Source organism: Chinchilla lanigera, unplaced genomic scaffold (genome assembly GCF_000276665.1).
Source record: "Chinchilla lanigera isolate Chin_1 unplaced genomic scaffold, ChiLan1.0 scaffold00056, whole genome shotgun sequence".
Lineage (NCBI taxonomy): Eukaryota > Metazoa > Chordata > Mammalia > Rodentia > Chinchillidae > Chinchilla > Chinchilla lanigera.
In genome coordinates, this window is record NW_004955457.1 from 5,562,774 (window position 1) to 5,579,806 (window position 17,033).

The 17,033-nt window shown below is 35.5% G+C and overlaps 1 protein-coding gene across 4 annotated transcripts in view; it reads right to left on the minus strand.

The window, feature by feature from the left end:
• The window catches only part of Unc80 (unc-80 homolog (C. elegans)), a 204,032-nt gene that overhangs the window by 117,519 nt on the left and 69,480 nt on the right, over positions 1–17,033 (minus strand). For all 4 annotated transcript variants that reach the window (XM_005396953.1, XM_005396950.1, XM_013520683.1 and 1 more), the window contains exons 21-22: positions 16,866–16,962; positions 11,510–11,682 (exon numbers count right to left, since the gene is read on the minus strand). In XM_005396953.1, coding sequence (XP_005397010.1) covers positions 11,510–11,682; positions 16,866–16,962 — 270 coding nt within the window. The remainder of the gene's footprint in view (positions 1–11,509; positions 11,683–16,865; positions 16,963–17,033) is intronic.

A 17,033-nucleotide genomic window follows, 5' to 3' on the forward strand; every position in this document is an offset into this window, starting at 1 on the left:
TAGTATGGAGTGTTCGCACTGAGCTCTTCTGCTGACTACAGAGAAGGACAAGCATGGGTCTTGGTGTGCCTTCAGAAGCCAACTACCTAGGCCCAGCAGTGGTAGGAGAGCTCAGCCATGCCTATGTAAAGCGAGGACGGCAGGTGGGAGCACTCTCAGTGGGTGAAAGAGGAAAAATATTTGCCCCACAGAAACTGGCTTTCCTGACTAAATTTGGCTCTGGTTAGGGGATAAGAGGGACAGAAGGATGAAGGGAGGGAGGAAGGATAGAGGCAGGGGAGGAAGGATAAAAGGGGGGAGAGAGAGAGAGAAAGAGAGAGAGAGAGAGAGAGAGAGAGAGACAGAGAGAGAGAGAGAGAGAGAGAGAAAGTGCCAGAGAGAGCCAGTAAGACATACAGAGACAGAGCGAGATAAAGATAGAGACTCACTTTCATAAGAACTCTTAATCTTTTCTTTTCCTGTGTGTAAGTTTAGGGCAAGAGTGAATGCTGCTTCCATCTTCCCTTAGCCCCAAATAGTTTAAAAATGATTTTAGTTTAAAAATGATGTAACGTTCTTAGATGCCTCATAAAAGAAATGGAAATCCCTTTGGAGGATTACCTTAAACGCCATCCTCATTTGTGTGTGTGTGGAAATCACTTGAGAAGCTGGATGAAACAGGTTTCTTGGCCCAACCTGCAGAACTTCTGACAGGCAGGTCTCTTGGAGGGCCTAAAACACTGCATTTCTAACAAGCCTTCAGGTGATGCCAACGGTACCGTGTGCTGAATCACTGCTTTGAACACAGGCCTTGAGGAACCCTCAAAGATAAAGCTCTGGGGAGAGCGTTCACATTAAAAATACAAAAAACAAAACAGAACAAAAAAAACAACAAAAAAACAACAACAACAAATCCACCATGACTCACAAAGACTGCAGCTTCTGGAGTCAGTGTGCCATTGAAATATATTTTAAATTAATATGGTATCAAAAGTATGCTGAGGCAGTTAAGACTACCAATGTTAAACAGGCAGTCTTGAAACAAGAATAAAATAGAACTTTTACAAATAAAAACAGCACTGTAATTGAAATTTAAAACTCAATAGATAAACTAAAACCCAGACTAGATCAAGTTCTTCTCATCTCAACACTATTGATCATTTGGGCCAGATCACTGTTTTTTTCTGAGGGGTACACTATGTATTAAGGGATGCTTATCAGCACTTTGGTATCCACACCTCAGATGCCCCTAACAATCTCTAGGTTATGACAGACTAAAATTCCTCTAGACATTACTAAATGTGTCTTGTTTGGCAGTACTGCCTTTGGTTGAGAACTATGGGATCAGACATAGTTGAAAAGAGGAAAAATGGAAGAGATAGCTGCAAAAAATTATCCAGAATATACTACTGAGACAATGCAATGAAAGAGGGCTTATCAAGGACAGAGGACAAAATGATACAGTCTATCACATGTCTTCAATCTCTTGAAGGAATTAGAGAGAATGTGAAGGACACATTATCAAAGAGATAATGGTTGAAAAATTTCCAGAACAGGTACAATATGCTAACAACATGATTCAATGGCCTAGTGAATCTCAAATAAGAAATATATGCAAAAACATTGTAGCGAAGCTGTAAAATATTAACCATGAAGAGATGATATTAAAAGTGACTAGGGAAGGGCAGAGGGATATTAAAGCAATATTAATTAAACATGAAAAGAATGAGATTATATCTTTGAAATACAGAAAGGAAATGTGAGCTTAAAATTACAATTCTAGCAACAGCATCTTCAAATTGACATAAAAATAAAGTCAGCAAAAAAAAAAAAAAAAGAAAGTTATGGGGCTGGGGATTTAGCTCAGCGGCACAGCACCTGCCTGGCAAGTGCAAGGTCGTGAGTTCGATTCCCAGTACTGGAAAAAACCAAAAATAAAAAAATAAAGTCAGTTATAAGAAAACTATAGCTGAGAGCTAATGGCAACTTATCATCACTAGAGACTCCTCCGAAAGGTACACTTAAGAAGGAAAATGATCTTAGAAAGACATCTGAGCTGTGCCACGAGGACTGTGAGTTCAAGGCCAGTTTGGACTCGTATCTACTTAGTAATGTTTAAAGTAAGAGAGAGCTAAACGTTAGCCAATGGGGGTTAAAACCTCACTTGTTTTTCAGATGAGAATAAAGAAATTCATAAATTTTAGACTTTGTTTAGTGAAATATGCCTGTAATTTCTTAAAATGTAAGAACAATAGCGATCTCCAAATTAGCACAGGAAAATATAATGCTACACTACACTAAAGCAAGAGAAGGAAGCCTTAATACAATCTCAAAGCAGGCATGAAATGGACACAAAAGCACGAACACAATAAAATAATGAAAAATGCGATGAACAGGCAAAATGTGACAGGAGTTAACTGACATACATCAGCAATCATAATCTGTGTAAATGGATTTTCTAGGAAAAACAGACAACATGTAAAAAGTTTAAATATATGCCTTGTAAAAGATACAAAAGTACAAAAAACCTGAAGAATTGGCAAGAAGATATACTAGGCCAACAGTAATATAATGAAGCTGTTGCTTGTATTACTGTCAGAGAAAATATATCGTAAGGTAGAAAGCATTGCTAGAAATAAACTGGACCATTTCACCAGAAGCATATATACTTCTACAGCCTCTATATACATAAAGCAAATTTGTCATTCAGAGCTGAGGGTGTAGCTCTGTGGCAGATTGTTTGCCTAGCAGTTTAATTCCCAAAATCAAAAACAAAAAAGATGCTACCATTGTGGAAGATTTAGTATATCAAGCAGTGAGAAGAAAATAAAGATGTAGAAGATTTGAGTACATTAACTAACAACTGGAAAATATATACTTTTTTTAACACACATGGGATGTTTATGAAAACTGATAATGTTATACGCCATAACACAAATTCCACAGAAAGAAGAATGATCACCACCATTTGAGGTGATGGATATCCCAATTACCCTGATCTTATCAATAATAAATTGATATCTAACAGAAGAGGTATACTTTATAAATTGAAATGCACATAGACATCCAAATAAACCATGGGTCAAATAGTCATTAAGACAGTTAGAAAGTAAGTGAAATAAATTACACTAAAAATATTGCTTAGTAAAATTTTTGGTTTACAGTACAAGTAGTACTTACAGGAAAATTCATAACTAAATGCTTAGTTTAGGAAAAAGGAAAAGAAATGAATGAGCTAAGCAATCAATTTAATAAGCTAAATAATAATCTAATTTATTTGCAAAAGAGAAAATAAAATTAACAGCACAAATTAATGAATTAAAGAACAAAAACATAACAGAGAAATTTAAAAAGAATAAAAAATTAACAAAAATCTGAGAAGGCTAACTGAGAAAAATGGAAATGTTTTTAGGAATACAAAATAAAATAATTACAGATGCTTCAAAGATTAAGAAGTAATAAGAGCATATTCTGATCAATTTAAGTCTCAACAAATACAAAAATATAGTTGAGGTTGATAAATGCTGAAAAAGTTAAAGTTACTAGAATGGTTCCAGAAACAAATATAATTTTTAAATAATCAATTCAGACTTGAATTTCAATTATCTCTAAAATTATCTATAGGCTCAATGCAATTCCAAGCATAAATTAAAGGATTTTCAAGGAGTCTAGCAAGATAATTATAAAATTCACATGGAAGAACAGAAAAAAACAATAATGTTGGTGATATTTAAAGTTCTAACTACTAAGACAGAATAGATTACCCAGGCTAGATATCGATTAGAATAGAACAAAACTGGGGACCACATCCATGGAAACTTGATTTATGATTAAGGTAGCACCACACATTGGAGAATAAAGCAAAAGATAGTCAATATATTGTGCAGGATAGTTATTTTCCATATTGAGTAAAGAAAATAAATTATTTTATACCATTTACATAATACATTTTAGTGAAAGACAAATGTGCAAACTACAAACCTTTTAAAAGACAGCATAAAGTCTTTATAGCCTTGAAATTTCTTCAAAAGACAAGAAAAAGTGTCAGCATTAAAGAAAATCTGGATGAATAAAATTATCTTAAATTAAAATTTTCCTTTTATTAAAATAAACCATAAGGGTTGAAGAAAAAGTGGCAAATGGTGATAATAAAACATAAAAAACAGAAAATGGATTAGAATCAACACTATTTATACTGCTTTTAAATTAGGAACAAAAGGGCCAGGGATACAGCTCAGTGGCACAAGTGCCTGCCTGGCAAGTGCAAGGTCCTGAGTTTGATTCCGGGTACCAAGAAAGAAACAGAGAAAGAAAGAAAGAAAGAAAGAAAGAAAGAAAGAAAGAAAGAAAGAAAGAAAGAAAGAAAGAAAGAAAGAAAGAAAGAAAAAACAAAAGAAACATAATCCTCTAGTAAAAGAATGAACAAAAACCAAAAAGAATCTTTCACCAGAATAGAGAAAGAAATATGGTTAGTAAATTCATGAAAACATTTTAATATAGATTAAGTTTGTTGCTTTAATATATCAGAGTGGTAAAATTAAAAATGTTGAACAATACAAGTGCTGGCAAGAACAAAAAGCAACATGAACTTTCATTACACTCTTGCCACCTGTGTAGAATTGTTCTGACTCCTTTGAAATGCACTTATGTATCATCTAGCAAAATTATGACTCAATAATTGCACTTTTAGATTTGTTCAGGAAATTATTATGAATCAAGGGCTAAATGCAGCAATATTTATGGAAACACTTGTAGATTGTCAAAATCTACAAAAATTAAAAATGTTCTTTTAGCATATAATAAACATATTAATTGCAGTATGTTCAGACAAATGAGTACCATTCCTCAGTGAAAATATATTAACACTTAATGCAACAACAAGAAGATATTTAGCATTGGACAAGTAAAGGATAGCACAATTTCACAGAAATGAACTTCAAAATAATGCCAAACAAAGCAACACTTTCTGTGGGATACATATCCATATAGCAAAATTAAGAAAGCACAGAAAATACTAAAACAAACTTCAAAAGAGCAGTGTATTATGGGAGGTAAGATGTATGATTATGCAGGGAAGACAGCAGACTTTATAAACAATTGGAAATATTCTGAAAAGTGTGTCATAGCTATATGACTTAAATTTTTTTCTTTCAAACTCTACCAATGTATTGTATGCATTGTCTTTATGATACATTTCATTAATTAGTTCTTATAAATTCAGCAATATAAGAGCACCATTAAAATTAAGGGGATAATTTAGGTTAGTTTGGATTATTACTGAATTATTTCTATTTTTCTTATGATTGAGAAAAGAACAAAATACTATTTTGCTTTGATATTTTCTCTTACATACATATTCCTGTCTCCGTGAAAAGGGATAATCTACACAGATCATCAAATAGTCTGGTGATGCCCTAGTGTAAATTTGATTTGATGTAATGGATGTGAAAATAAGTGTGAGTTATACCTATGGCATAATCCTTCCACAGAAGGACATATATCTTCTCCAGGAGATGCCTGGTATATGTCTTTTTTCTTTGTATAGTTATTAGTAACAATCCCTTTCACTCTTTTTTTGGGGGGTGGTACTTGGAATTGAACTCGGGACCTTGAAATTGCTAGGCAGGCACTTGTGCCACTGAGCCACATCCCCAGCCCTCCCTTTCGCTCTTAAAAGTGTCTCAGATTGTACATGAATTATATATTCACTACTCCTAAAGCTATCTGTTTATGAGCCTAACTAACATTAATTAGACTGTGTCTATTCACAGGCTAGGGAGAATTCTATAATTCCACTGACATTCTCATACTCATGGAATTGTTACATGCAGACTGACATTACTGAAAATAATATCCAGATTGAGAAATTATCAACAATTAGAAATCACCATCTGTACATGTTACAAATTCAACTAGATAAATAAGGGTAGACTACTTCATGTGACGTATATAGAAAACAGAAAAATTTTTCTTTCTGTGTCTTTATTTACACTATTTAATTTTTCTTTTTCTTTTTGTGTTTGTAGGTTATAAAAACTTAGATGTGAAATGAATCCATTTATAAATATGCCTTAAAAAGGCCTTACAGTTGCATCTGATAAATTTATACTAATGAGAAAGATTATGAAGGAGAGTTGTGCTGGATTTAAAATTAACCCAGCTACTTTTGAATTTACTGTCACAACAATAATAACAGAGGATTATGTAAAACAAAAACCTTCCGGCTAGCAAAACTTTGAGCACTGAAGTTTGTAGTATTTCTTTCATCTAACAATACCTTTTAACTCTGGAGAAAACTGCAAACTCAGAGAAATCACATTTAAATTCTATGCTTAAGGAAATAAAATGAAGCTAGTCTAGAATACAAATTATGTTGCAGTGTAAAAATGTTATGTAAGTTGCACTCAAAAACTTACAGCAGCAAAACAATAAATGGGAGGCAAAAAAATGTTTTGGACTAGAATAGATGATGAACTTAAGTTATTTTTGCTGCTTCCTTAAATTCTACTTGATGAACTAGCAGACTCTACATCTATACCTACATCTGTTTATCTACTTTTTTATACTCACATCTAAGAGTATATTATATTGTATATATTACGTTATGTGCATATTGTATATGTATGTTATATGCTATGCACATATATTGTATTACACAGGTATTTTACTCATATATATATATGTATATATATATAACACACATATATAAATACTCTGACAAACAAAAACATACACAAAAACCAAGGCATTCCTAAAAGACAGGAAGCAGATGGATCAAATATTAGGAGAAACAAACACAAAGCTAAAAATACATTTTGCAAGCTACATCTGTGAAAGTTACAGTAATCCTGTGGAACTCCTAACACAGATCAACAGGTACAAACTGCAGTTGTCACACCTGTACCAAGGACAGTAAACACCGAATGCTACTTGGATGCAAGCACCTAGGAACCTATGGCGTGTGTGCCACAGCGGCCCGTTTGCATCACTGAAAGCCCTGAATGTTCACCATCACTGACTTAGGACACGCAACTGTAATCCCCTTTCTTCAGTCTGCTTGTTGGAATTCACCAGCAATTTTAGTTTCTTCATTTTTCCATAGCTGAGAAAGAGATTCGCAGTGTGCCCACATGTGAGGCTCATATCCGGGACTGATTATTATTTTGCTCTCTTACCAACAAATATGATAATGAATGTGAGGCACTTTATAAACTACCAAATGTAATAAAAATGTTACTATCATGAACACCATCTCTGCAAACCACCATCACCGCTATCATCATAACCGCCACCATTGTCACTTTTGCCTTTTATTCAAAGCAGGTCCATCTGTTCTCCCACATTGCCTGAGCGAGCAATGAGCAGCTTTTTAAAACTTTGATTCTGACCTCTGGAAGTTTGATCTCTAAACTCTGCATAGTGCTTAGTCCTAACCTGGAGTTAGCCTCTGCTATGAAGGAAATTCCTACACCCATCCACCCCGTCCCACCCCCGCCACCACCAGCAGCTGCAGCCCATCACACTACTTCAGCCCTGGGCCCCTCTGCATAAAGTTTAGTGGCAGAGTTCATTACTTCCCATGGCAGGCTACCCCATCAGTGGAAATCTACATGGCTAGGAAAATTCTTCCTTACTTGGAGGCTTAAAGGGTACTGCTTATAACCATCAAAACCTCCTGTGTTTTATTTATTATGAGAGTTATGAAATGAGGTCAAATAGGGCCAGAGTAGGTTCCACAGGGAGGAGAAAAAAGAAAATCTAGAAGTCTTGCAATGATCTAATCACAGCCTCATTTTGGTGCAGTAAACGGAATTTTAAGTTTTCTCTAGTTCCTATATAGTTTAATGGTAGGATCTGGCTCTAGCCAGCAATAGAGTATGTCTATTTCCAAACTTGTATTGGAAAACAGAAAGATCTGGAATTGTTTTGATGAGAGCGAATGAAATCCCACAATCCTGGAGGTTTGAGTTTTAACCTGTTTATCAATGTCTCTTCAATATCCAGTATCACTCTTCTATTTGGATTCTCTTTCCAATCCCTGTGTGTTCTCTTTGTTACAAGCCTTGTGTTTCTCCCTGCCCACACACATTGTATAAATCCTAGAGGCTTTTATGTAGGAAGCAATTATGAAAGGTTTCCTTCTGAGTTTATATCATCAATAAATATGAATAAAGTAATTCCAAGTACTTAAGAAAGTTTCTTTTTGCCAGTGGTATTGCATTTATTGAGGTGAAGTTCTTAACATTTTTGACTTCACGTATGGGTTTTGGGGGGAATTCCATAAATTTTCTTTATATGTCCAATTTTACCTCTAAGTATGCTTTTCTTGGGAGAATTTCCACAACTTTCACCCAATTCTGAAGGAATCCATGTTTGTCAATGTTAAGCGTCACTGGTTTAAAGAGTGAATGTGTAGTGTGGATCTTTAAAGTTGAAAATCTCTTATATTTTCCTAGTTTAATCATGTATGCACATGATAAGGAACATGTTTTAAAGAATAAAATATATTTTAACTGTTAAAAATATCACTCACAATCTTCTTTATTACAGAGGCCATATAAATTTAGGTATATTTTCAGTGTGACAAGAGATATGCATTCTGATTTATTTAAATAATCTTTTTGACAGCGCATATGGTACTGCAAAATCTGAAGATTCTGCTGTGATTCCCATTTTAGCACCAACTAACTTATTTGACCTTATGCAAATTCACCTTAGCTCTCAGAGCTTTTCTTCGTTCATGTGGACAATGTTTGAATGGGAAGAGCTACTTGATGGAGTCTCTACCACACCATGAGACGTGCGTGCAGATTTCAGTACAGGATCCCACAGGCCTGCACCAGTGAGTGGAGGGTAAGCTGTCAACACTCATCTGGTGTTTATTTGACTAATAGTTGTCCAGATTCCATTATCCCGGCATTTTTGAATTTGTATGACTATGGCTACATTTTGCACTCAATATTTTCATAAGTTGAAATAAGGTGTTTGTCATTATAATCTTCCTCGATCTAATTAGGCATTTTCTTGAGGACTTTGATACCTCACTTGTCTAAAAATTCTTCAGAAGTACCTGTGATTACAAGATTAAGATAGAGAAAGACCCGACAGTACCTTCAGAACACTTCAGTTTAAACCGTCTGTAAAGTGGCAGAATGCTCTTGCTCTAGTGTGTGCTGTAACTAGTGCTGTCACCTTGACTTAACCGCGTTCCAACTATTGGGAGTAAAACATAAAACTTGTCCATTTTGTAGGACTTAAACTGATTTTACAGAACATTTTAGTGAGAGCCATCGTGCTACAAAAACTGTACAAAAAACAGGGCCTTCGAAGAGAAGTTTAGGTTCCAATTTGAGTCCTTCTCTGGCTTTGTAGTCCCGGTCTGCCAGTTGATCTTTCTGAGTTTCAATTTTTTTCCATTTAGAAATACAGTAGGTGCACAGTCAGTATTAATCACTAGTTTATCAAACTTAGAGTTCTGTACACTAAGAAGACTGGAAAACAGATTGTTATATAAAATATAATGAAAATTAGTTTTTCCTGATAAAAGTAAAAAATAAAATGTTCTTCAGTTGCATTTTGGATCATTAAGAGCTGGCACTATAGACGGCACAAAGGAAGCCATCTGAGAAATCTGTCAACTAATTATTTATTATAGTAAGTATTTTATAAGCCACGTTGACTTTGGGCTTTTAAGTTTTACTTCCCTTACCATTTGGTATATTTGAGATGTGGAGAACTGCTGCTCCCCTCCACAGTCTATACGGCTCAAAACTGCTTACTACAGGGAGAGGTGGAAGGGCGCCCATCCACCATCACCGTCTCACCACAACCCCATTAAACCAAAGCTTCCTCTGCCTCCTTGGGTTCCTGAATCAAATCCTGATGCTTGTATCACAGCCAACACTGCAGTATTCACATTTTGTACCTTCAACAACACTTTATCATCATTGCAAATGACAGTGTATAAACTAGGAATTATAAATATTTAATAAGCAAGTTGTAATATTTAGGTTTTAACTGTAAGTTGACAAAGCACTTCTGATGCATAAGGCGAGGCATACTTTATTGACTAGCAGTATTTTCAGTGAACTGGCTGTGCATATACTTATCCATTTTAATGTCTGTTTGTCCTTTTCTTATGAATTTGTCACATTTAGTTATTTGGCCTTCTCCTTCAGGAATGGATGAAGACGTGATTATGAACACCCATGCATGCCTCAAAGGGGCACGATCTGGTTTCCACTCTACCATCCATAAAGCCAGGGTCTAGCTCCTACTCTTGTTAAGCGCTCTGGCTTCAGACAGGCATCTTTCCGTACTGCGTGTGTAACTGCCACCAGTCCCAGCCTCCTGGGGACTCTCTCCTGTGTTCTTTTCAGGCTGCAGTCACCAGAGCATGCATCAATGCACACACAACATTTTGAATTTAAAAAACAAACTGCAAAGGCCAATGTCCAATTCTTACAGAAGGTCAAGTGAGCATTTGGTTCATTATAAGTGGTATTTATATTTCAAGCTTAAGTGAAGCTGCACACTTCACTGGTCACTAGATATCCTAAAGGCGAAAGCCACGAATACCACAGAGAGATTTCATGAGCTTTGTTCTGCGATTTGGATGAGCTTTCAAGGTAAAATATGAGTTTTAAGCAGACCCTTATTTGGGAGTCATAAAACCTGGAAAATGGATCATTGACAGGCAGGCTTGAAGATGTTTTTGTTATAATAAAAAGCTACTTTAGTTTTCAAAATGAAAATAAAAGACTTGTTTTTTGATGTTCACTTGGTATTTGTAGCCAGTGTTTATATAGTGTAAAACGAGTTTGTAAACCAGAGAGCAATTAAAGGAAATTGAGAGGCGAAGTTCAAAAGTTACGAGTGGGCCTGCTTTACCTGACAAAAATACTTTCTAACAAGATCCAGTGTATAGTTTTTAATGCCTTATATTTGCATACTATTGTACAATGTTCAAAATACTTCTGTGTAATTCATTTCAATTGATCTTTCCTTTATATTTTCCCTTTACTTGATAAATAATAAAACTATGACTCAGAGAATTTAAAGGATTAATATGTGGCAGGCATAAAACAAGTACTATTATTATAATAAACTATTTTATTGCACAGTTACTATATTTTGGGCACCACGATGAGAACTTTCTATCTCCTATCTCATTTAATCTTCACATCAGCCCTAGGAGGCAGATATACTGGTATCACGATTATATTTACTTCCATTTTACAAAGGTTCAGCTAATAAGTGTCTGAGGGATTCTAGCCCATGCATCAACTCCAGATCTGACCTATTTCTAGTTATAGTGCTATACAATCTACTTCCTAGGCCATGTTTATTGAGATATTCTCTCCCTTTTCTTCTCTTACCTCACCAGTTTTCTCTTCCCTTTTGCCATTAATTTTGAAGAGGAAAACCCAAAGCATAGCCCTAGAGTTAGGGTCAAGCTTAGGGCTCCATGCTTACCTCCACTGAGAGTCTGAACTGGAATGCGGACGGGCAAATTCTCCCAACAACTCACCAGATCCAAGGCGGCTGCTAGGATGGAGGCATCAGGTATAGTTCCCGGCTCACAGCAGTTTAACAGAAACTGAAAGCGTTTCATGCCTTGTCGGATGGCACCAAGATTCACCACGTTTTTGCTTTTCCCGCCGTCTTGGTTGGGAGAAAGATGGTCATCGAAACTGTGACAACCTGTTGTGCCATTGTGGAGGAATGAAAGAGAGAGGGAAAGGAGTCACAGATTCGAAAAGAGCTTCAAAGATACACAAGTATGTGTTCCTGGCATGTTCAAGGGTTGGCCTGAAAATTCTCTAACCCCACCCTTCTTTCCTCCTCTCCACTTTCTAAATGCTTGATTTAGGAACCTCTGACACATGGCAGAGGAAGATGTAAAGTTTACATAACTACACATGTAGGGTCTGACCACTCTGGAGCATGAGCTCTTGGTAGACTTAGAATGGTTCTTCCTGTAATGAACAATTAGCTTTTGTTGTTAGGGAAGACACAATCACTACAATTTAATTTCTGTTACAAGAAATTCATATCAAGGACAGTATTATGGAGAAAGCAGAAACCTCTTTCCAGTTACAAGGCATAGAATCACTGTTGGAGTTGTGGAAGAAATTAGGGATTAGTCATTTAATTCTAAGATTTTTAGGGTGAGTGTGCATCAGAATTACTACCTAAGTAATTCATTCCTAAAGCCCACGTAGTCCTGCAGAATCAGAATTTCTGAAGGGAGTAGGAAAGAATATGTGCTTGTGAAACCTCTTGGCTATCATAACCTTGGACTGTGTGTATAGATTTGGGATTCTCTGACTCCTTCCCTTTTTCTTTCTCTGCAGGTAAATTGCTTATGAATGGCACCCATTCTGGAGCGTACTAAAATGCAGAATGCATTTAAATGCAAATCCTAGAAATTTTGCACTTAAATGCATTCTGCATTTTAGTACTCCAGAATGTGTGCTATTCATAAGCAATTTACCTGCAGAAAAAAGAGGAAGGAAGGCACAAAGTGACTCAGAATGTAATTGAGATATAATTATTAAAATGTTCTGTATTTCATTCTTTACAGTCATTTATTTTCAGATTCAAATACTCCATATTCAAAAATTCCAACTTTAGTTTTTTAAAAGTTAGTACAGCATATTGTATGCCAAATGTAAAAGGAAAACCATGAGAAAATATGATGGCAGAAATTTCAAGACAGGGCACCAAATGATACAAGGAAGGAATGCTGCAGATGTATAAATATTTCCAAGACAGCTTTGTTTTGAGATTGTTCCTTTTCAAAATATTGCTGTATTCAATAATTCACTCATTATTGAAGCTGTTAGAATAGACAGCTTCCTGTGATTTTTCAAGCTATATGGCATTTTATTATTCATTTATATACACTTCTTTATAGTTACCTATATCAAAGGATTCTCATCTGTTAAGTCTTTCATAATCCCTAATACTGAATTTAAGATGAGTCACAAAGAATAGGTTTTTTCTTTTCAGTGAATCCAGTGGTTGTATAAACTGTTACTACAGTTAATGTCTATGATATGCTGAGTGTAATTTTTCTTTTGTTTGTTTGTTTTTCTTCCGGTACCAGGAATCGAACTCATGACCTTGCGCTTGCCAGGCAGGCATTTTGCCACTGAGCTAAATACCCAGCCCCCTGAGTGTAATTTTGTAATAAGAATGATACATAAGATAGGGTAGGTGTTCATAAGATAGGGAGGTTATTCTTATTTGTATGTTTTTTTTATTTAAGAAAAACTATTTGGGCAGTTTTTTTATTTAAGAAAAACTGCCATTATTTCATTAAGGCAAGCATTAAGAATAAGATTTGGCCATTTTATTTGACAAGATGACTAATTCCAAAAGAAACGTATTCAATATTACTAAAGGAAGAGCCACTTTGACTGAAAGAACAGCAGGAACAGTACGGTTGAGGAGTGTAAGTAAGATAACAGGGGTGAGGAAGCCGACCTTGTCAGTAAGAACTTACAGTCTTTACTTCAAAGATTGATGACCATTTATTACAGGTGAAAAGACTGGCAGAATCTGACAAGCCCTGGACATGAGAATCATGTTGTAAATAAAAGCTACTCACAATGGAGAATTTCCATTGTCTCTCTACATCATTCATGGACAGCAGTGTAACATTTGTTAAAATTTTGAGCACCTATTATGTGTCAAGTATTGAACGAAATCTTTTCTAATTTATTTCCTTCATTTTGTAATAGCTCTCTACCAGGTAGAGTTTAAAGAGGATTAAAAGAGAGAATATCTGTGTGTATGCATGTGACATAAAGAGAGAGAGAGACAAAGACAGAGAGAGACAGAAACAGAGAGAGAAGGTCAGAGAAATGGATATAAGAGAGAAAGAAAAGGGACAGGTGAAGTTGCCCTGTTTAAATTCATGAGGGAGAAAATTACAGAGGCAGGATTCAAGCCCTGACTTAGCACAAGCCTGCTCCTCCCACTGTGCCGGGCTGCTTTCCCTACCTAGTCACATGTTTATGAGGAAAGTCAGACTTATAATTTCCTTTTTGCTGGGAAATCTTAATTTAAGAAGTAATTCAACACTGTATGAGTTATATTGGCTTCTGCCAAACAACAGACTGATTATAAAAATGTACACTCCTGGGTCCATATTGTAATACTAAAAGAAATATTAAGTAATTTGGCTGTAAAATGTCCTTTTCTCTGTCAATTTTTTAAATAAACATATAAGAATGTAAGGATGCCTAGGTTTCCTTGAGCAAAATGATATTTTTAACCTAAATATATTTTAGTTGAATTTATTTAATACTTGTTTTACAATAGATCTATTGAGGTATAATTTACATTGAAAGTATAGGCTGTTAGACACAAGAAGCACTTCAAAATCTGTATTTTCACTTTTTTGTGTGTATGGTAATATATATAAAGCCAGGGCCTTCCCACTAAGCTACAAATGCAAACTACTTTTTCCAAATTTTGAGACAGGGACTTGCTAAGTTGCTGAATTTCCCAGGTTGGCTAGAACTTGGGATCTTTCTACCTTAGCCTCCCAGACTGCTGAGATTACAGGCATGTAACACCACTCTTGGCTCTAATATTCTTTTTAATTGATAAATCATAATTGTATATATTTACATATTTAAAGTTTCAGAGAGATAAAATCTAGTATTTCTTTAAACAGCATTTCTCAAGGAAGTGATGCTAGAGTTGAGGACATACAAAGAATGCAATGAAGTTGCTGATCAGTTGAGAAAGTCATTGCCACAATCATCAAATACTTTCCCATACATATAGACATGATTTGTAAAAGGAAGTAGTTTTAGTGAATATGAAAACACGGAAGAAAAAGGCCATCTCTGAATGCGATTTCATTACTATTAAATGTTAATCAGACATGCTTTTCATTTGCTGAATAGTATTTTTAGATTGTAAAGAAATTTTATTGGAATTTGACCTTAGGGAAGTTCTGGCATGACATTTAAATTAAGAGTAAGAATTTTGATATTTGTTTTCTTTAAAAACTTTTAAAAAAAGAAACAAGAAAATTATGTATTGAAAATACTAAATGAGAAAGAACAATCCATTTCAAATGCGTGGAGATTATTCACACCCATGGATTGGGAAGGAAGAAAGGAAAGAAGGGAGGGAGGGGAGGAGAGAGGAACTGAAAAACAAATGAAGGTGTAAAGAAGAAGGGAGGTAGGGGAGGGAAGAAGGGAGGAAAGGAAGACTCGAAAGATGTTCCCATGGGCAAAGGCAGTAGTTATTGTAAAATCTACTTAGATTAGCAGACAATGCTTTGGTTCATTTAGAACAGCTGGAGCTACTTATTTTCCTTAAGTGGGCCTGAAGGAATCATCTTACAGAATACACTCCATACTCCCAGCCACGGAAGACCCTTAAGACCACAGACTAATAGGTTTGATGTCTTCCCTGGACAAATTCTGTAGCAGATAACTATACAGATAGGAATATTTTTAAAAGCCATTAGTAATTCATGAAGAAAATGTCATGTGAAACTAAGGGACATTCCTCCTTTCAATACAATTACAAAGATAAGAGCAAGATTTTTTTTGATAAAGTCTGATGATGCTTTTGCAGTGAGATAGAAAACTACACATGAAGCACTTGTAAATTAAGTGTATGGATGGCTGAAAAACTGTATCCACCATTGTTAATTAACCAAAGTCAACTTGAAGTGTCATAGGAGTTCTAACTTTGTATTTTTCCTGCTCAATTATAATATGACCAACTTGTATGAAAACATGGAAATGTGTATGTCTGCGCAGATGGATCTTTGCAGCGCAATTGTAGAGAAGAAAATATTTGTAATACAAGTTAGTTTGGATTATATCTTTTAATTTCCTTCCTGGGGAAGTGACCTAACTGTCGTTGAGGAAGTAAGACATTTTAATTATTTATGAAATGAAGAATTAACATGGTTACATCAAAGTATATCAGGATACTCATTCATGAGATATAAAACTGGAAAAAGTTAGTCAATATGAACCACCTATGGGATGTGAAAATAGGTAATGTAACTTTCAATTGTGTTCATGTATTTAATAGTTACTGGCTACTACCTAGTGCATAGTTACTTTCAAACACAGCGCATTGTATTCCATTTGAAGCTCCACATTTTGTAAAACACATCATCTAACTACAATACACAGAAGAAAGAAATCGGGATGATGGTAGAATTAGAGACACTCCTATGGAAGGAAAAGTAAAGGAACTGAAGATGTCCAGCCAAAAGAGATCAAAAGAGAGAACAGGAAATAGATGAGTGGAAGTAGCATTATATATGTGTGTGCATTTCTGTGTGTGTTGTTATAGACATCAGAATTAGGACAAATGATCAAATTTATGGGTAAGTATATTTTCAGAATATAAGGAAAGACTTCCTAACAAAGCTGTCTAGCTCTGGAACAAGTTGCTTTCTGAAATAATAAACTCCCCCTCAGTGGAAGAGTACACAGGGCTGCTGGCCACCTGTCAGGGATGTAATGAGCAGAATTCCAAGGAGATAAGTGGGTGGATAAAGATCCTGTAATTTTCGGATTTTAATAAAAGATACAGCGGAAGAGGCTGTCTTCCTCTTCACAAATCCATCACCCACCAGGGAGTGAGGAGCAGTAAGACTTCCATAAATGTCACCATAACCAAGCAGACAAAAAGCAGAGAATTTATAAGAGATATGTATGAGAAACAAATGAATGAGAAGTCAATGGAAATAGAAAAGGACTGTTTAAAAAAAATAGTGCTTTTCAAATACAGAGTTTTAGAAATTAAAAAGAAAACAATGGACCATTTAATCTAACCCATTTTTGTTCTGTGTGATGAAAGCTGAATGGAACCTTAGACTGCATGACATTTACCGAGGCGCTTGAAGAAATTCTCCTCCTCTTCCCTTCCATTTTCCACTCCACTCCCGGGCCCTGCTTCAGAGAGCTTCACAGCGCTGGTAAACTTGACCTGAGAAGGAAAGGAAAGTAGTCGAGGACTACACTCAAAGGCACATCTTTGGGTTTTCAAGCCTCTGGACT